This window comes from Gigantopelta aegis, chromosome 6 (assembly GCF_016097555.1).
Source record: "Gigantopelta aegis isolate Gae_Host chromosome 6, Gae_host_genome, whole genome shotgun sequence".
In the NCBI taxonomy this organism is placed as follows: domain Eukaryota; kingdom Metazoa; phylum Mollusca; class Gastropoda; order Neomphalida; family Peltospiridae; genus Gigantopelta; species Gigantopelta aegis.
In genome coordinates, this window is record NC_054704.1 from 66,609,079 (window position 1) to 66,630,356 (window position 21,278).

The following is a 21,278-nucleotide window of genomic DNA, read 5'->3' on the forward strand; positions in this document are numbered from 1 at the left end:
AAAATTACCTGAACGTAAATGTCAAGGACGTATATGTTTACATGAGTAACATGGGAATTCCCTACATTCAGAAACGTGTAAATAACGCATAAGGTTGTCTGGATCTTAAAGAAAATAGAGGCATTAGAAAAAATGTAGCGTGTTTTCTCTGATGACTATAATGTTTGACATCCAATAGCCGATCGATGATTAATAAATCAATGTGCTCTAGTTAGTAGTCAGGTGTAGTGGTATCGTTAAAGGTATACTGTCACAGATTTAAGGACCTTTTTTCAAAAAACAAACAGAAGAGGATAATACATAGAAATTACATTACTTGTTAGAAACCAAATTTAGCTATTGCATCATCTTAACTGAACCATGTTGGAGTGAAATCCATATCAACTCTCGGCAATTTTAGTTTTTGAATTATGGACCATTGCCATAATTCAGTTATTTTTACAAAATATCATTAATAAATGGAGTATGGTGGTTATAAAGATGGTCGAATAAAGTATATTTAAGGACAAATCAAATTATTTTTGCACAGGTAATACTTCGTTAGACCATTAAATAGGTTTGTGGTCAGTGACAGTATGCCTTTAAACTAAACCAAACTGCTTCTTTTTTTTTTCCTTTTTTCTTGTGACATCATCGCTGTACTGGGCTGTTACTCAAGATCACAAAATGTCACGAAGTGTCATGAAAATCGTCTTGAGCGTTGAGCAAACCGAAGGAGTCGGGGCACGTGTTCGTCGCAGTGTTGGGCGACAAGAGGTCAGTGGTGGTGTTGATGATGAGGTGGTGTGGTGCAGGGCTTTAAATCTCACTAATTTGGGCACAAAATACTTTAAAAAAAAAAAGTTCTGAGCATAGCGATATCTTTAAAGGAAGGGTCAACTCAAATATGAGCCTGATGTGTTGGAAAGATGCATACCCGGATGACTAACACATACTAACACTTTAAGAAATGAAAAACGTGTAATTTTAGAGTTAATAAAAAAAAACATGATTATTCCTGCTAATTGGGGGCAGTCATTTTCTTTTGTTTCCGGTGCATCAGGAATTCTAGCTTGGGGAGAAGTGACGTCAGCTCCGACCAACTTCAGTATGCAAAGTACATAAACAAAGGCAGTCATTTACGACAAGACGCTTCAATTTTATCAACCTGACTTGTAAAACAACATAAATGACTTGATAATATAATAAACTATTTAACTAAATATATTTCATTTTGCATTAATAGAACGAAATGGGGTTATAGTATTTTTCTCTCTTTAAAAAATCCAAAGAAAAAATGCATATTATTAGGCCTATTGGTAGGGTACTTTGGAGTAAAAACTCACAATACAAAAGTGATAATTTTCTTTCCTTTGGGACTACGTAATTGGTCAGTTTTGTTATTTTAGATGGGAAACTCTACTTAATTAAGGGTTTTACAGAATTATTTACAGTAATAAAGCAGGATGGCTGGTAATGTCCATTATCATTTATCATTTAGCTCTGACACTGTCATCCTGGAACACAAATCCTGTGCCATGACGATGAGCAAATGGTAGAACATGATGATTGATGATGTTACATCTGTGTAGTACAGACCTGCAACTCTTCTCTCGACAAATATGGAGATCTAACTGTTCTGCGTGTCATGGTGATGCCACCCCACACCATTACTGACCCACTTCAATACTGATAATGAGGTACCCTAGTAGCCTCTTGGTAGCAATCACCCAGTCTACGCCAAACTCTTACACAACTGTCATTGAAGTCCAGATTAAACCTGGATTTGTCACTAAACTTGATATTTGACCAACAAGTGTGTGTCCATCATACATGACGCTGATACCATCCCAGAGGAGTTTGACAATGTCTTGCAGTTAAAGCTAAAGGAATGTATGTCTATGGGCACATCACAAAGTAGCATGCAAGCAGTTATGAACTGTTTGTATGCAGACTCAAATCCCTGTTGCTTGTTGGAGTTGCTGTTGTAACTGAGTTGCATTGATATGCCGATTACAGAAGGCTATAGTGATAAGGAGTCTGTCTTGGCATCTGGTGGTGATAAGGAGTCTGTCTTGGCATCTGGTGGTGATAAGGAGTCTGTCTTGGCATCTGGTGGTGATAAGGAGTCTGTCTTGGCGTCTGCTGGTGGCAGCTGGATGTCCATTTCATGGTCTGTCTTGTACTCTACCTGTTCTATGTTGCTCCCATAGTCTGCTAATGACAAACTGATCAAGAGACATTCATTTGATGACCTGTGTAAGTCTGTGTTTGTCCAGCCTGGATCATCCCTATTGCTCTTAGTCATTCCTTCAATGTTAATCGGCACCCTACAACTACAAGTCAGCAAGTGACTGAGCAATCACAATCCTCAGAGCCTTTTATAATAAAAAAAATAATCCACATGCAACATGTTTTATGCGGTTTAAGTACTATCTCCTTTTGCATTCGAGTGCAAAGGAAATAAACACAATTGGTGGATTGAAACATCACATCACATGTTCATATTCAATAAAGATTGGCAACACTGTGTATAAATCCAATAATTTTTAAGAGCTACAATTTGGCAAATTAAGTCAAAATTACTCAGATAGCTCCATTCCTTTTCAATGAACCATTCCAAATTACCTCATAAAAAGTGCACAAGGTTATAGTATTTTTCTCTCTTAAAAAAATCCATAGAAAAAATGCATATTATTAGGCCTATTGGTAGGGTACTTTGGAGTAAAAACTCACGATACAAAAGTGATAATTTTCTTTTCTTTGGGACTACGTAATTGGTCAGTTTTGTTATTTTAGATGGGAAACTTAATTAAGGGTTTCACAGAATTATTTACAGTAATAAAGCAGGATGGCTGGTAATGTCCATTATCATTTATCATTTATGAGGTAGCCACGCGGCTACCCCACAATACCCTGTGATCTTTATAAAACGTGCACATATTTTTTGTGTTTCTAGACACATTGACTGGGGACTGTCTAAATATACACCTGCCAATCAGGAACCACAGGTACAGGCCACGGAGAGAAAAGACCAATTAACTACTTACAAAACACTCCGATTATTATTTCAGTACATGGGTTAATGTAGGGACAAAACACAATACAGTTATTTCGACACTTTGACAATGATGGTTTATTTTGTATTGAAAAATAATATATACTTATTACTGGCTTACTGGGATGGATATTATTTCAGAACATTGCGATGCATCCGCAAAAATCAGGTATGTTTTGTTTCTTCAGTTCTAAGACTAATTCCTGATGTGACATGTTAGGTATTACGTAACCACCGGCTCGCCAGAGGGCGTATTCACTGGGATGGTACAAAATGGCTGTGCTAGTTACATTTAACCATTGTATTAATTAACTATATGATTATACTTGTTGATATTAAGCAATAATGTGCATTATATATCGGTGAATATGCATACCAGGCAAAATGACTTAATTGTCCTTTCCTTTCAGGAGCACATTAATCTTAGTTAGTTGAGGATATGAAATGGAAGTGATCTGAAGGGTCGTAGATATTCAGAAATGCATTTTGAGTTATTTCATGCTAATATATTATATTTCAGTATAGTTTTTATATGCCCGTCGTCTGTGATGGGTTGTATTATAGTATGGCGTTGTACATGTATGTCCGTCCGTCTATTAACTTTTTCTTGTCCAAATCGTACCTTAATGCATACAGAACCATTAAACCTCACACGTAGGAACAGCTTGGGATGGCGGTGTGTCGCGTACTATTACTAGGTCACTGTGACCTACTTTTCACGATCTACTGCACATAACAGTAAATCCTTGTCCGGACCATATCTTACATACAGATGCATACAGGATCATCAAACCTCACATGTAGGAACAACTTGGGATGGCGGTGTGTCACGTACTATTACTAGATCACTGTGACCTACTTTTCACGGTCTACTGCATATAACAGTAAATCCTTGTCTGGACCATATCTTGCATACAGATGCATACAGGACCATCGAACCTCGCATGTAGAAACAACTTGGGATGGTGGTGTATCACATACAATTACTAGGTCACTGTGATACAAATAACAGGCTTATCATGTACCTCACCGGTACTCTTGTTTTAGTTCAAATTGTTTTGTAGTGACTGAGCCATTTAATTGAAAAAAACAACAACGACATAGTGCATTCTGTATATCATTTTCAGCTGACAAACCTTGATCCTTTTCTTCTACTGGACGAGTTCAAGGTGAAATCACCCGCAGGATTTCCAGATCATCCACACAGAGGCTTTGAAACGGTGAGTATCACGTCATAATCAGTGTCAGTGCATTGAAACAGTGGACCGCAGTGACAAAACCCATTGTATGCTTCAGAATTGTAACTCTGTATAATGCAGTCTAAAGGATGTTTTGACATGGTCACAATGGTATTAGGTATCAAGTTTGTGATGCTATATATTTCTGGTCATTTGCTGGATATATATGTCATGAATTTATTGCAGTCATCAACAGTTATGAGTAACATTCGGATAAAATACTACTTTAAACTAATCTTTTACAATTAAATGCACGGAACAAGAGTTCGCATGTATTTTCATATACAGCAATTGTTTTTAATTATTATTATTATATATTTTTAATCCCACTGTCCCCTTTGCTTTTTGTCCTTTGAATTCCATCTCATTTCTTCCCGATCTAGCAACTCACATCTTTTAACTTGTTTTGCTGTCCACCTTCACACCCCAGTCCTCGTCTCTCCAACCGCGACAGGTATTTGTCTCTTGTGGTTATCTGTGCAACACACATGCCACTTCCCATCATCTTTAGCTGTGGATTTAGTGCGACCACTTCGGGAAGTGTTCAGTAGTTACTTCTAGCATTGTGAAGAGGCACTTGTAACCACCTACTACCAGTGGTCGTTAGTTAGTGCCATGTGTCAGACCTCATTTATTACCGGCAGAGGACGAAGATCCAAGGTGGGTGCAGAGAAGTACACAGAGACTGCACCCATGGAAGAAGTTGAGTCAGGTATGTGATGGTGTGGACAGGATGGTTTGAGGAAACTGACAGAGAGGGATCGAAACAGATTGAAATTGTGGGAGAAATTGGAAATTGTTTAATATTCAGTAAATTTACACAAATGCAAAAATACATTTACATGTACACATTCAACTTCCCGACTCCATACTAATTTGCTTCTTGTGTAAAGTTGCTCATGCACATGCAAATATTTAACCTCTTTGTTTCATTTTAAAATATATTTACCTTTATATCGTTGTACATCTGAAAATAATTGGTATAAAGGTGTATGTCGTCTGTCTTAATGCAGACTGGTCACTGGTTGTTTCCAGGAATCATGTTGATGCCATCCTGAACTTTTGTTAAATGTTTTCATGATACTGAATTTTATTATAAATTTTTATTTGACCTATTTGTAATATTTGTTTGTTTTTTTAAATTGTTTATACCAGGGCAATAAAATTTTAATTTTTCAGACAACCGATTTGTCGTTTGTGTGGTTTTAGTGTTTACACAAATGATTTTCTTCAGTCGTTCAGATACAAATAAAAATGTTAATCAAATGAGAATCTAATATGAATGATTTTCATAGCTTTTCTCCATCAAATTTCCTATTGTATATATACAACAACAAAAAAATTATGCTAGGACCAACTTGAAAGCTGACATTTACATTTTAGCACACTACCCCATCGGTTCTTTTACAGAGGAGTACTTGTTGGCGCCAAACAATAGTCTGAATGAAACGATGATAGACAGGGATTTCTCGGATCTTAATGGTATAGCGCTGACTTTGTATCACTACAGTACCAACTTTGTATCAACTGCGATGCTGATTTCAAACAGATAAATTGTATCTTTCTCACACTGGCAATATTATTTTCTTCCACAAACTGATAAAATTAGCCAACACGTCTTTTTAGATTTTCTGATGAACGATTACAGCTATTGCACGAAATATCCATTGTTTATGTTGATATTGGTTTTGTATAATCGACAGATGAACGACAAAATCGTGCGTGCCAAATTTTATGCACTGTATACTGTTTTAATTTCTCTTGAATTTTTATATTGATGTTGTTCATCACTTAATTTTTGTATTTACCGGTACCTTAGTTTAATACCCAGTAACCAATGTATTTTTTTGTGCTTGGGTGTCGTTAAACATCCATCCATCCATCCATCCATCCATTCATTCATTCATTCATGGTTCTTTCCATTTTAAGGTAACCTATGTGATGCGTGGTGCCATATCTCATCCATCCATCCATCCATCGATCCATGTATTCATTTATTCATTCATTCATTCATTCATGGTTCTTTCCATTTTAAGGTAACCTACATGATGCGTGGCGCCATATCTCATCCATCCATCCATCCATGTATTCATTCATTCATTCATTCATGGTTCTTTCTATTTTAAGGTAACCTATGTGATGCGTGATGCCATATCTCATCCATCCATCCATCCATCGATCCATGTATTCATTTATTCATTCATTCATTCATTCATGGTTCTTTCCATTTTAAGGTAACCTACATGATGCGTGGCGCCATATCTCATCCATCCATCCATCCATCCATCCATCCATGTATTCATTTATTCATTCATTCATTCATTCATGGTTCTTTCCATTTTAAGGTAACCTACATGATGCGTGGCGCCATATCTCATCCATCCATCCATCCATCCATCCATCCATGTATTCATTTATTCATTCATTCATTCATGGTTCTTTCCATTTTAAGGTAACCTACATGATGCGTGGCGCCATGTCTCACGAAGATTTCTGTGGACACAAAGGTGTCATTGGTGCTGGCGACCTACAGGTAAGTGGTACCTGTTTTGTCTATCCTTATTGAAATAAAAATGCAAAATAGCGGCAGTACATTTTTTGATGATAACAGTGTTAACTTTTGCATGTAGCTTCTTTAAATATTCGCTATTAGGTACATATTTTTCACTAACTATAAGTCCTAGATAAAAAAAACAACATTGTTTGTGGTTGAATTTTTAATGTTCATCTTGATGCATGTTTAAAAATTTAAAATGTATTATTACTATTTTTTATTTTATTATTATTATTTTTTAAAATATTTTATTGTCCCCAGCTCATTTTGACGATGCCAGGGTTGGGGTGCCTTGATTCATCACCTCACAGAAGATGAATTAAATTATACACGCTAAATACTAGGAGTACATACACATTGTGGCATTATGCTGATTATAGTAATAGTAGTAATACAAATAATTTAGATGATGATATATTTAATACTAATGCATATGTACATGTAGATAGTAATATTAATAACACATTATAAATGGCTAGTTAATAGGAATATATTTAAATAGGCTGGTTGATGTAATGGGGATATAAAATAAATATAAGTTTAGAAAGAAGGACTGTTAAAAAGAAAAGCTGTAGTAGTAATTATAGTGATAAGTAATAATGTCAAAATTTACGTCAAACGCTCGTTTGATAATTGTTTGTATTTTCTTCTATTAAATTACTTTCTTGATTTAAAATTCATTTCCATAGTGCCCAGATTGTATTATAAACACTCTTCATATCTACAGTTTTTAAAAAGAATATATTTTTCTATTTCGTATTTATTTTGCAAAACATTTTGAGCAGCTATTATATATATTAAAAAAATCCATTTTTGTCTTGTATATATATAATTTAATATTTATTAACAGCAAGTTTATAAATATGTCTTTTGTATTGCCAATTTGTCCAAATAAAATAATTGTTTTATTTAATTTTATTCAAATTCCTTTTTTGTTTAAAATCCAATTTACAACAGCATGCCACAGATCAGTCACTTTATTACTTTATTTATTGAAAATGTATTATTGTTATTATTATTATTTAAAATTTAATGGTAGTGTTTTTGTTTGTTTGTTGTTTTTGTTTTGGGTGTTTTTTTAAAATATTAATCTTAATTTTAAATATTACATCACAAATTATTTTTGTATCCTTTTAATAATTTGTGATTAAATTCCACGGAGTTCTAAATTTCAAGGCTAGCTCTTTTTTTTGGTTTCTTTTTTTTTGGTTAAAGACACCACTAGAGCACATTGATTTATTAATCATCGGCTATCGGATGTAAAACATATGGTCATTTTGACACAGTCATAGAGAGGAAACCCACTACTTTTTTTCATTAGTAACAAGGGATCTTTTATATGCACCATCCCACAGACAGGATAGCACTTATCACAGCCGTTGATATATCAGTTGTGGTGCACTGGCTAGAACGAGAAATAGCCCACCGATGGGGATCGATCCCAAACCGACCACGCATAAAGCGAGTGCTGTACCACAGGGTTGCGTCCTGAGTCTCCAAGGGTAGCTCTGCCACTCATCAAATTCACCAATTACAAATTATAAAAACAACTGGAACATTTGATTTTAACTTGGTGTAATAATTTCATGAAATAACCGCATGTATATAGTTCGTATACATATGTAAGAAAAATGCATATGCAAATAAAGTACTAGAACAATTACAACCTATGTATATTCAATTAATGCTCTGAGGTGTGTAAATTAAATAATGTGAATTAATTTTGATACTTTTATTTGTTACACTGTTGAAAGTGTCAACATTCGTAATTGTATATACCAATGAATAATTGTTCATGTTCTCATTTGTATGTAGTGGATGACGGCTGGGCGGGGCATTGTTCACTGTGAAGTGCCGAAAGGTAACGAAGAGTGTTACGGACTACAGTTGTGGGTCAACCTTTCTGCCAAAAACAAAATGGTGACGCCAACATATCAAGAATTGTTGGACAAGGATATACCTAAAGTCACAAAAGATGGAGTCACTGCAAAAGTTATAGCCGGAGAATCATATGGAATCAAGGTTTATATTACATTGACTGAATAGAATTAATTAGAAAAAAATGAATGGGAGAATTGACGATTAACAAATGAAGGAATTAATAAATGAACAAGCGAATGGATGAGAGGTTAGTGACACTCCTAAATGAACAAAACAAAGAAGTTGGTGTCAAAGGTATATCTATAATGTATAATTGTTACACATTTTTAAAAGTAAATACGTTAACATTTCTTTTAGATATCTTTTCATAATTAGTCGTTATTATCCATACATTGAGGTAATTTACCTTAGTAGGTCAACACTTTGGGATAGATTCTCATTTTCTGGACTTACCGGTACGCACTCTCAATGAAAAGTTCAGTATACAGACCAGTGATACATTGTCAGTTTGATGTATATTTATAAGTAATGGTTAATGACATTAACAAGCAAACCTAAATGGATATAAGCTGATAATAATGTATGTTTTCAGTCGCCTATTTATACACGAACACCGACAATGTATCTGGACGTTAAGCTGGAGCCAGGAGCCACTCTAAATCAAGCAGTTCCATCTGGATGGACAGCATTTGTTTACGTCATCACCGGAACCGCAATGTTTGGTAAGATCACCACGTGCTCAGCACTAAAACCTAAATTTCATGTAAATGTCAAGTTTATAAAGACAGGTGTTATCATCTTTATATGTAGCTATTTACCACAAAAAGAAATAATATAGATTTAAAAAATTAAGATGTATTACATTTTAATAAGATACAAATATATACTAGTATATATTTATGAATTCTAACGGTGGATCATGAGGTTGTTCAAATTGAAATAAATGTTGTTAGTGTTTTCCTTAGCTTGTTTTAGAAAGGTGCAGCACCATGCCTCAATAGTCTAGCACCATCATGCCTCAATCAGCGCCATGCTGCCCTGAGATTAAACAAGCCTTTTTCAGTAATTAATTCTAAAATTGCCTTTATAAAACACCCAAAAAGGTATTATTAATTAATAAAATATGCCTTTTATATCTTTTGCCATTCATTTATTAAAGCTAGCACATAAATTACATTAATGTTTATTTAAAAAATTTTTTTTTTATTTTTAATGAAAAACAAGTGCCCCGAAAAATGGCGAAAATGCCCCAAAAGTGTTGGATCTACCATGCCTTGCCTAATTTCTAGGGAAATCACTAGTTGTTAGTTGTTGATATCATGATAGCAGCACCCCTCTAGGGTATCCACGAGTACTCGAGTACTTGGGCATGGGCAGAGTCTAGTAAGACTCGAGTTTGTTCACAGGACTTGAGTACCCGTGCAATAAACATCACTCTCATTTAATTAATTTGTTTTACGTCATTTAGCCATATACTTTCCGCGGGTTACATTATGGGGCTTTGAGACATGGAGGAAAAAAAAAATTGAATGTGAGGAATGCAATACAATGGCATTATTTGGCATCCATGTTCAGTGCTGGAATCAAGGTGCATAGTGCTATTTTACTTTATTCCTTAGTCACATTATCATCTAGTGTACGTGTCGGGTACTCAGACCCGGGTCGAGTTTGACCCTCGAGTACTCGAATACAATATTTTGAACTCGTGGAGACCCTACACCCCTTCCCACCAAATGTCCCGGTTATCTATGACCCAGCAAATTGTTTAACCGACTTGTAGGACCTCCAGACAACCCGATTGAAGGAAAAGCTCACCACACTTTGGTACTGAGTTCAGAAGAAGAAAACCTGCAGGCAAAAAACCAGGTAATGTTTTCTTTTACTACTCATAAATCTGAGACTCAATATCTATTAGAATCATATACATATGTATTTTGAAATATTAAATTTGATTTTGTTTTAAGCTAATCTTTCTTTCAAATTTAGGAATGCAAAACAAAACTCACCGAGTTTTGATTTTTGTACATATTAGTGAGCCATGTTAAAGGGACATATCCTAGTTTTTAAACACTAAGGTATATATATGTTAGACTATTACAGCCGTTTTTGACAACTGAAATCATACTTTACTTAGATTTTATGGTTTAGATTATCAATTTCCGTACATTCGAAGTGTTTTTTGGTCATCCTGATGGTTTTAATATCCCAAAATACATTTCTCATATTTTTAAAAACGCGCATGCGTCTGTGAAGAAACAGTTACGGAGTCGAGTTTTAGTCTGTTTTTAGAGGATATTTCACCATTTTCAAAGTCACAGACTCATGTTTCACTCAACTGTAACTTTATCCAAATATGTTTCAGGTTTGTAGATTAACTAAACTTAGTGTTATTTTTTATGGGTTGAAAGTAGGGCATGTCCCTTTAAATTGTTTTGTCACTACAGCCATTTAGGGTGTATACTACCAAATCAAATCCCATAGACGACAATAGTAACATATGTGGCTAAAACTCCTACCTGCAACGTATCAACCGACATAAACGCCACGGATATAAATACTACCACCCCTTACACTTAAAGTGAATCAGAAAAAAATGGGGGTCAAGCTGCTCGTTTCTGAGATAACGGGTAGCGTCTATGACTACCCTAGTTTCGCACAAAATTCGAGTACTTTTTTTTACAGGTACCCCATACATGTTTCAAGCACAAGGCTACTTGACACATTGGTACTAGATGAAATAAAATTGCACATTTTTTTTACCCAGATGAAACTGTTATTTTTTACAACCAACACACTCACATTTATAACCAATCACAGGACTTGTGGTGTTCACTTCTCTATGAAAAGTTCGGTGCACCTCGAACTTTGACCCAGCCGGAAGTTATTTGGTTTAGTACTACCTATACTGATAACATACATTTTTCAAAAAGTGTCCAGCTATGTGTCTTTATGACAACCAGGATCTGGTGTATTCTGACATAAACTGACAACCTCACTGAAACTGTTGTTTCTACAGTGCAACCTAATATAATGTACACCTCAAAAAGCATATATATTGCATATAGTTTTGTACAAATGCAATATGTCATATTAAACAACAAAATGTTTTAAAATAAAACTGCTGAAGATATTTACTTTCAGTTGGGTGTGTGTACTCAGGTATATTTGTAGAGACAACAAAGATAGTCAGAGTACCTCTACCCCTTTAAAGAATTCCATTAAAACACATGCACTTGATTGACCCCTGGATTATGAAGACCTTAACAGGCACATCAAAGAAATATCAGTATTAAAAAAATACACTGTCTGAGGAAGGAAACACAAACATGACTGTACCTGTATGAAGTAATGACTTAATGTCCTGAACATTAGTGTTGGGAGGAAATCCTGTATGCTGGGTGTGGGTGTCTTCAAGTTACCAGGTGTGGGAATTTCAAATCCATCGGCCATGCTGATTTTCATAATGAACCATCAAAACTATTGGCAGCCACCAATATTCCTGACTATATTTTATTTATAGCCTACCGTAGTTGGAGGTTTTAATAGTTGTGATATCTGGAATAACCATGCAGCTTTAACACATTTATATTTGATTAATTACTGAAAAAAACTATTTTTAAATGACAAAATTACCCGAACATCTATTTTCTTGCATTATTTTCTAATCCGGATGAATACAATATGTACATTAGATGTATTCCTACAATCTGTAATCCAGCATATTATTTAGCTAGTAACATTAGGTAATACAGCTTTAACAGTAAAATAAATTATCAACTTAATCCAAGGCAGATAATCAAATCTGAAAAAATTGATTCTGAATCTAGTATAAACTCAAAATGCTTTTCATGAGAGCTAACTAAGTGATTATTAAGAAGAAAAAAAAATGATCTGGAGATCTAAGTATATGTTTAACAACCTTATTGTTATGTACAAATAAGAACAGAAGGCACAATAGTGACAACAAATTTAATTATTGTTTTGGTAAAGTTTTTCTTCAAATTTACTTTAAATTGTGCATAAAACTACAAATTTGTCTAAAATATAACTTAGCACCCTATAAATATGTCAAAATGACAACAAAAATCAACTTCTTTACAAATTTGAGTTTTCAGAATTTCATACATAAAAAATTAACAATGTTAATGGAAACTAAAGACATTAACCCACTATTGGCACATGATATTTTTAATATAAAAATAAATTGCTATTACAATCTTAGTTCAGGTTGCCTATATATAATACCATATTTAAGAGCAGTTGTATATGGCAAGTCAAATACCATGTAAAAAGAAATTATTGAAATCTTTACAGTATGAATTATAGGCCAAAACCAACTTTTCTTCAGTGCTAACTCCATTCAGAGCCATGTACAGAGATTATTGTCAAGGTCAAGGTCATTGTGAACTTGCATGATCGAGTGATGGCTAATTAATCAACCAGTATAGTTTAATTAAATAAAATGACAAAATCATAATATTTTTTATTATGCACTGAATATGTGCTATAGGGTGTATACTACCAAATCAAATCCCATAGACGACAATAGTAACATATGTGGCTAAAACTCCTACCTGCAACGTATCAACCGACATAAACGCCACGGATATAAATACTACCACCCCTTACACTTAAAGTGAATCAGAAAAAAATGGGGGTCAAGCTGCTCGTTTCTGAGATAACGGGTAGCGTCTATGACTACCCTAGTTTCGCACAAAATTCGAGTACTTTTTTTTACAGGTACCCCATACATGTTTCAAGCACAAGGCTACTTGACACATTGGTACTAGATGAAATAAAATTGCAAATTTTTTTTACCCAGATGAAACTATTATTTTTTACAACCAACACACTCACATTTATAACCAATCACAGGACTTGTGGTGTTCACTTCTCTATGAAAAGTTCGGTGCACCTCGAACTTTGACCCAGCCGGAAGTTATTTGGTTTAGTACTACCTTTACTGATATGACACACTAATGATTAAATAGGAAATATATCTTATGTGTGTGGGAAGATTGGCATAGATGAGGACAAAAACATGTTCATTTACGTCTTCCCTCTTCCTAAGAACATAAAAATAGTATTTTATCTCATGCACACACACACACACATACACACGCATAAACACAGACACACACACACCTTGCCATACGTAGGTTTTCACCAGAAATAAAAAGAAAGGAATGTTTGTCTAAGGCCATCTGAGCACACTTTAAACTATGGCTATTCGGTATCTCATGTAGTCGGACTTTTGGTCGAAAAAGAAAAAGAGAGAAAACTTGTTTGCACCACCAAGGTTCTCTTCTATGTGTTTTCCCATGGACAAGATGGTACCACAAATTTTGGAAGGGCTAGTTCTGGGTGACTTTCGCCAAATCAACATTTTAAACTTCAAAAATAGCAAAAACCCAGTTATTTTGCAATAAAATAACATCTATTATATGAAATTTATTCACCAAATTAAAATAAAATTGTCCAATTGTTTCTAAAATTCGCAACTGGCGAATTTGGCGAGTGCCAGAGCTAGCCCTGCTTTGGTGTGCTGAGTGCCAGAGCTAGCCCTGCTTTGGTGTGCTGAGTGCCAGAGCTAGCCCTGCTTTGGTGTGCTGAGTGCCAGAGCTAGCCCTGCTTTGGTGTGCTGAGTGCCAGAGCTAGCCCTGCTTGGTGTGCTGAGTGCCAGAGCTAGCCCTGCTTTGGTGTGCTGAGTGCCAGAGCTAGCCCTGCTTTGGTGTGCTGAGTGCCAGAGCTAGCCCTGCTTGGTGTGCTGAGTGCCAGCCCTGCTTGGTGTGCTGAGTGCCAGCCCTGCTTGGTGTGCTGAGTGCCAGAGCTAGCCCTGCTTTGATGTGCTGATCGTGGGGACGGGGATGAGTCCATTGTGGGTGATCGAGTCTCTGATCCATCACACCTCCAATGAAGGCTCTACTACCGAGTTACATCCTGCTCCATTTTTCGCTGAAGGTGTGATAGTGTCTTGGCGGTACACGGTTAGCATTGGTGCCACTTTACTGAAATCTCTTTTTAACTTCAGTTTCGAGAGTTAGCTGTCAATTTTTTTTATTCACATATACTATTTTTCAGAGTTCAGAAATGTGTCAGTTTGTGTTGGTTGGAGGAAAGCCACTAAATGAGCCAGTAATCCAAAAAGGTGAGGTTTGGATAGCTAATTGCTTTTTGTCTCATTTTATTTTCTAAACATTTGCAGTTGATACTGGTCTGTTAAAGACATGACGACATAGCGGGTAGGACTGAGAAGTATTTTACGTAAAGACATGACGACATAGCGGGTAGGACTGAGAAGTATTTCATGTAAAGACATGACGACATAGCGGGTAGGACTGAGAAGTATTTTATGTAAAGACATGACGACATAGCGGTAGGACTGAGAAGTATTTCACGTAAAGACATGACGACATAGCGGGTAGGACTGAGAAGTATTTCATGTAAAGACATGACGACATAGCGGTAGGACTGAGAAGTATTTCACGTAAAGACATGACGACATAGCGGGTAGGACTGAGAAGTATTTCATGTAAAGACATGACGACATAGCGGTAGGACTGAGAAGTATTTCACGTAAAGACATGACGACATAGCGGGTAGGACTGAGAAGTATTTCATGTAAAGACATGACGACATAGCGGTAGGACTGAGAAGTATTTCACGTAAAGACATGACGACATAGCGGGTAGGACTGAGAAGTATTTCATGTAAAGACATGACGACATAGCGGGTAGGACTGAGAAGTATTTCATGTAAAGACATGACGACATAGTGGTAGGACTGAGAAGTATTTTACTTAAAGACATGACGACATAGCGGGTAGGACTGAGAAGTATTTCATGTAAAGACATGACGACATAGCGGGTAGGACTGAGAAGTATTTTACGTAAAGACATGATGACATAGCGGGTAGGACTGAGAAGTATTTCACGTAAAGACATGACGACATAGCGGGTAGGACTGAGAAGTATTTCACGTAAAGACATGACGACATAGCGGGTAGGACTGAGAAGTATTTCAGGTAAAGACATGACGACATAGCGGGTAGGACTGAGAAGTATTTTACGTAAAGACATGACGACATAGCGGGTAGGACTGAGAAGTATTTCATGTAAAGACATGACGACATAGCGGGTAGGACTGAGAAGTATTTTACGTAAAGACATGATGACATAGCGGGTAGGACTGAGAAGTATTTCATGTAAAGAGGGGCGGGATGTAGCCCAGTGGTAAAGTGTTGGTGGGCCCACTGGGCTAATTCTCGCTCCAGCCAGTGCACCACAACTGGTATATCAAAGGTAGTGGTATGTGTTATTTTGTCTGTGGGATGGTGCATATAAAAGATCCCTTGCTGCTAATCGAAAAGAGTAGCCCATGAAGTTTCAACAGTGGGTTTCCTCTCTCAATATCCGTGTGGTCCTTAACCATATGTCTGATGCCTTATAACCGTAAATAAAATGTGTTGAGTGCGTCGTTAAATAAAACATTTCTTTCTTTCTTTGTCTACCAGTCTGTTAAAGACATGACAACGTAGCGGTAGGACTGAGAAGTATTTTATGTAAAGACACGACAACACAGCGGTAGGACTGAGAAGTCTTTTATGTAAAGACACGACGACATAGCGGTAGGACTGAGAAGTATTTTACGTAAAGACACGACGACATAGCGGTAGGACTGAGAAGTATTTCATGTAAAGAGACTGACCTGAGTTTGTATTCATATTGTATCCCACTAATGAAAGTTTGTTTTGTTTAACGACACCTCTGGAACACATTGATTAATTAATCATCAGCTATTGGATGTCAAACATTTGGTCATTTTGACATGTCCTCAGAGGAACCCTGTTACACTTTTCCTAATGTAGCAAGGGATCTTTTATATACGCTTTCTCACAGACTGGAAAGCACATACCACGGCCTTTGATCAGTTTTGGTGCACTGGTTGGAATGAGAGAAAAAAAATATCAGCTAAATGGATCCACCGATGTGCTTCATAGTCATCAGAGGAAAACCCGCCACATTTTCCCCAATGTAGCAAGGGATCTTTTATATGCACTTTCCCACAGACAAGAAAGCACATACCACGGCCTTTGTCCAGTTGTGGTGCACTGGTTGGAACGAGAGAAAAAAATAATCAGCTGAATGGATCCACCGAGGTGGTTGGATCCTGTGGCGCAAGCACCTCAAGCGAGCACTCAACCGACTGAGCTAAATCTTGCCTCCCTACTAATGAAATTGTGTAATGACTAGTAGTCTGTTACATATTAAATATAGTTTCTTGTTTAGAATATCAGTGTCTGTATATTCAATGTGTTTCTGATCATCCTAATATTTCTAACTAGCCCAAACTGGATCTGGTTTCTCAATAATTTCTTACCTACGAAAAAATGTACATATAATTAGGAAATAAACTGAAATTTGACCTAGTACAAACTCTAAGACGATCTATAACACATTTAATATACAGCCACTAATATTGTATGCAGAAAAATGTATTTAATATGCAATTACAGTCGTTAAAAAGTCTCCACATTTTAACTACAGCAAACTCAGTACAATCCTTTTATTATCCTCCACACACAAAATACAATAATTTACAAGCCTCTACAAAATATATTTTTGTATAACACATGCCATGCTTGAAGAAAACACCTACCCAGTGTAGATGAGCTCTAACTGACATACTACATATATGTATGTTATTATTTATTATGAGTGTTTACATTTTCAGAGTGGGATTTGGCTCAGTCGGTTGAGTGCTCGCCTGAGGCACTAGTGTCGCAGGATCAAATCACCTCATTGGATCCATTGAACTGATTGGGTTTCTTCTCGTTCCAACCAGTGCACCACAACTGGTCAAAGGCTTTAGTATGTGTTTTCTTGTCTGTGGGAATGTGCATATAAAAGATCCCTTGCTGCTAATTGAAAAATGTAGTGGGTTTCCTCTGATGACTACATGTCAGAATTATCAAATGTTTGACATCCAATAGCCGATGATTAATTAATCAATGTGCTCTAGTGGTGTCGTCAAACAAAACAAACTTTAAACTTTTATTTTCAGGTCCGTTTGTGATGAACAGCGAGGAGGAGATCACAGCAGCTTTCCAAGACTATAAATCTGGAAAGAATGGATTCGAAAATGCTAAAACGTGGTCGTCCGATTATGTCAAAAGTAAATCATAAATAGATCTACATGTGGCCATGTTGCATTAGGCAATCAACAGTTGACAAAGCTTAATACATGTACATGACAGACATTAAATAGAGAAGTCTTCTCTCATATCACGATTAGTGTATCAACTTTGCCTATATTGGTGGGGTTTTTTTGGGGGGGATTTTGGTCGCACACAAGTCTGTAAAACAAAGACAGCCCTACCCATACTACTTTTTTTTTTAATTAGTTTTTTGTTTTGTTTTTGTTTATCCAGGTACTGGGAGAGGCCAGTGTAGTAATATACAGAATATATAGTAATATGCGGAATATGTAGTAATATGCGGAATATGTAGTAATATGCGGAATATGTTGTACGGTAATCTGTTTCCCCATTTTCACCATTGTGATTTTGTGTTTAGTATGCACATAAGTGTGATATATTTGTTTATCTCTCTATAACTATGTTTATGCTAATACTTGAGAATAATATGACATGGACAATTTTCATCATATTTTGTAGAATACACTCAATCAGTTTACTTTGTTTCCTTCAGTGTAAATGTTGTCTTTTATATGTTTTAATATTTTTTTACCAACACACCAAAGATGTTCTGTGGTACCTGAACTATTAATACTGGAATATTTGTGATTATATTTATCCAAGTCTTTAATAGCATAAATTATGGCACTTAAAATATTATGAATGAACTGTCTTTGACTTGGGAATGCTGGTAATGGTAGAGATGTTTTTAACTACCTTAGGAAATTAGACTTTTCTATCTACTGTTTACAAGACACTCATTTTCAGGAAAATCAAAAAGCCTATATTAGAGCGCAGTGGGGATATGAATGCTTTGTGAATCCTTTTAGTATTAATTCAAGAGGGTTCCTGAGAGTGGACAGGGGTCTTCCCAGCACATCCCAGACGTGCTCAATGGGATTCAGGTCAGGCGACCTTGAAGGCCAATCCATGACATTGATCCCCGTATCAAGATGGCCGTGTGGGGTCTGACGTTGTCATGCTGAAAGATCAGGCCTGGACCATGAGCTGCCATGAAAGGCACAAGTTCCTGGGCCAGCACCTGGTCGCAGTATGCAGCAGCGCTGAGGTTGCCACGGATGACAATCTCCTCTAAAAAAGGCTAGACTTTATTAAAAAAAATTTTATATATATCTGTGGAACTACCGTATCATCTTGTATTGAAAAAATATATATATAATTCGTGGATATAAAACTGATTCTGAACATTTAATAACTCATTGTTATACAACCGTTGCAATTGCCCACTGCAATCGGCAATGTTGTGGAGATTGCCATGGAGTTTTTAATTCTCCATGGCACATTTTTACCTTAAACTATATTCAGGGTTTTTTCAATGGCATGTTTTTTTTGCCGTGGATATTTTCTTAATTGCAGGGGTTATACAATGAACAGTACGTAAAAAATGTAAAGTGTCTGATCTCTAGCGTAATTGAGCAGTACGCTGCTCTTCCATTAGACAGAAACTATCTTCTAAATGCAGACCCCGAATCTATGTCTGATGATAAATGATCACGTTTTTAAAATGCTTTTGTTAGAAATTAGAGGAATGACAATCCAGTTTAGTTCAAAACTTAAAAAAGAAAAGGAAGACAAAAGAAAAGAATTAGAAAACAGTATTAATTGCTAGAAGAAAAGAAAAAACAAGAAGATATGATTCGAAGTGAATATATGAAGGGACTAATTTTAAGGAGTAGAGCTAGATGGACAGAAGATGGAGAAAAAACATCTAAATATTTTTTAAATCTAGAAAAAAGAAACAATGTAAACAAAACAATAACCAAACTCATCACAGAAACTGATAACATTATTAATGATTAAAAGCAAATACTACAGGAAGCTAGAGATTACTATTCAAAATTATATAAATCACAAGATGAGAACTTAATAGAAATTGAATTAGAAGATGTTTCTAAAAATATGAATATTCCTAAAGTAAATAAAGATAAAGAAACAGAATCAATAGAACATATAACTATTAACACCAAACAAACTAATATAATGTTAGTATTTAAAAATATGAAAAATAATAAATCTCCGGGACCCGATAGATTCACTTCAGAATTTAAAAAAAAAAATTGGAAAGATTTAGGAATTTTTTTAATTAAAAGTATTAATTACTAGTATTAAAAAATAGGTGAACTTTCAATAACTCAAAAACAAGGCATTATTACTATTTTGCCTCATGGAAATAAACCTCGTGAATTAAAAAAAAAATTCACTACTCAACACAACATACAACATCGTATTTTGATATATAGCAAATAGAATTTAAAAAATCTTTAGATATAGTAATTCATGAAAACCCAAAAGTGTTTTCTATCAGGTAGGTGTATTGCAGAAAATACTGGATTATTATATGATTTGATGCAGTACACTAGCGAAAATAATATTCTGGCACTCCTTTTATTAGTTGATTTTGAAAAAGTCTTTGATTCTGTTTCTTGGAGTTCCATTAAGAAAACTCTCCTTTCTTAATTTTGGAGAGGATATCATAAAATGGGTTAATATATTGAATAAAGACATAATGGTTATTTCTCAGATTTCTTTTCTGTTGGGTGGGTGTGTATTTCTATCCAGTGCCAACTAAAATTATTTGACTGCATGGTTTTACCAGTCCTATTATATGGCAGCGAAATATGGGGTTTTGAAAATTTGTCATTAACTGAAAAATTATGTAACCAGTTTATAAAATTGTTATTTACCTGTAAGAAAATCTACACCATTGTATATATTATATGGAGAACTTGGACGTTACCCGGTATGTATTACCATAAAAATAAGAATGATCATTTTCTGTTATCGACTAATTACTGGAAAACAGTCCAACTTATTGGTGTACACATTATTACTGAATGATGTTAACTTTTATAATCACAAATGGATTATGTATGTTAAATCTGTTTTAGATGATATTGGTTGTACATATATATGGTTATCACAATGCAATGCTATTACTAGTGCTTCCATGTTGAAAGCGTATATTAATACAAAGGTTACGGATCAATACTTACAATCATGGTATACTTATATTGATAACTCATCCAAAGCTTCAAATTATAAATTATTTAAAAATACTGTTGAATTTGCGACATACATCACAATTATAGAGAGAAAACATTGGTGTCCATTATTACGCTTCAGATTATCAAACCATAATCTTCCAATTGAAACGGGCAGATGGAAAAATGTACCACTACAAAATAGAATATGTCCATTGTGTAATAATTACGATATCGGAGATGAGTTTCATTATATATTTACATGTTTGTTTTTTAAGAATGAAAGAAAGCGTTACTTACCATCTTTCTGTCAGTCTAAACCAAATATATATAAATTATTCAACTCTAAGAAAGCTGGTGTCCTTAGAAA

The 21,278-nt window shown here is 35.3% G+C and overlaps 1 protein-coding gene across 2 annotated transcripts; it reads left to right on the top strand.

Annotated features, from left to right (window-relative positions):
• Window positions 1-49: 49 nt before the first annotated feature.
• LOC121375795 (pirin-like) lies at window positions 50-20,123 on the top strand. 2 transcript variants are annotated; one of them, XM_041503446.1, is made up of 9 exons: window positions 50-134; window positions 659-756; window positions 4,165-4,257; window positions 6,728-6,808; window positions 8,645-8,851; window positions 9,303-9,432; window positions 10,491-10,576; window positions 14,792-14,858; window positions 17,774-20,123. In XM_041503446.1, exons 2-9 carry the CDS (start codon window positions 667-669, stop codon window positions 17,893-17,895), a joined length of 876 nt encoding a protein of 291 aa, XP_041359380.1. In that variant the 5' UTR covers window positions 50-134; window positions 659-666; the 3' UTR covers window positions 17,896-20,123. The 2 variants fall into 2 exon arrangements, with proteins under 2 accessions (XP_041359380.1, XP_041359379.1); XM_041503445.1 differs by having other exon boundaries at window positions 61-210.
• Window positions 20,124-21,278: the final 1,155 nt, after the last annotated feature.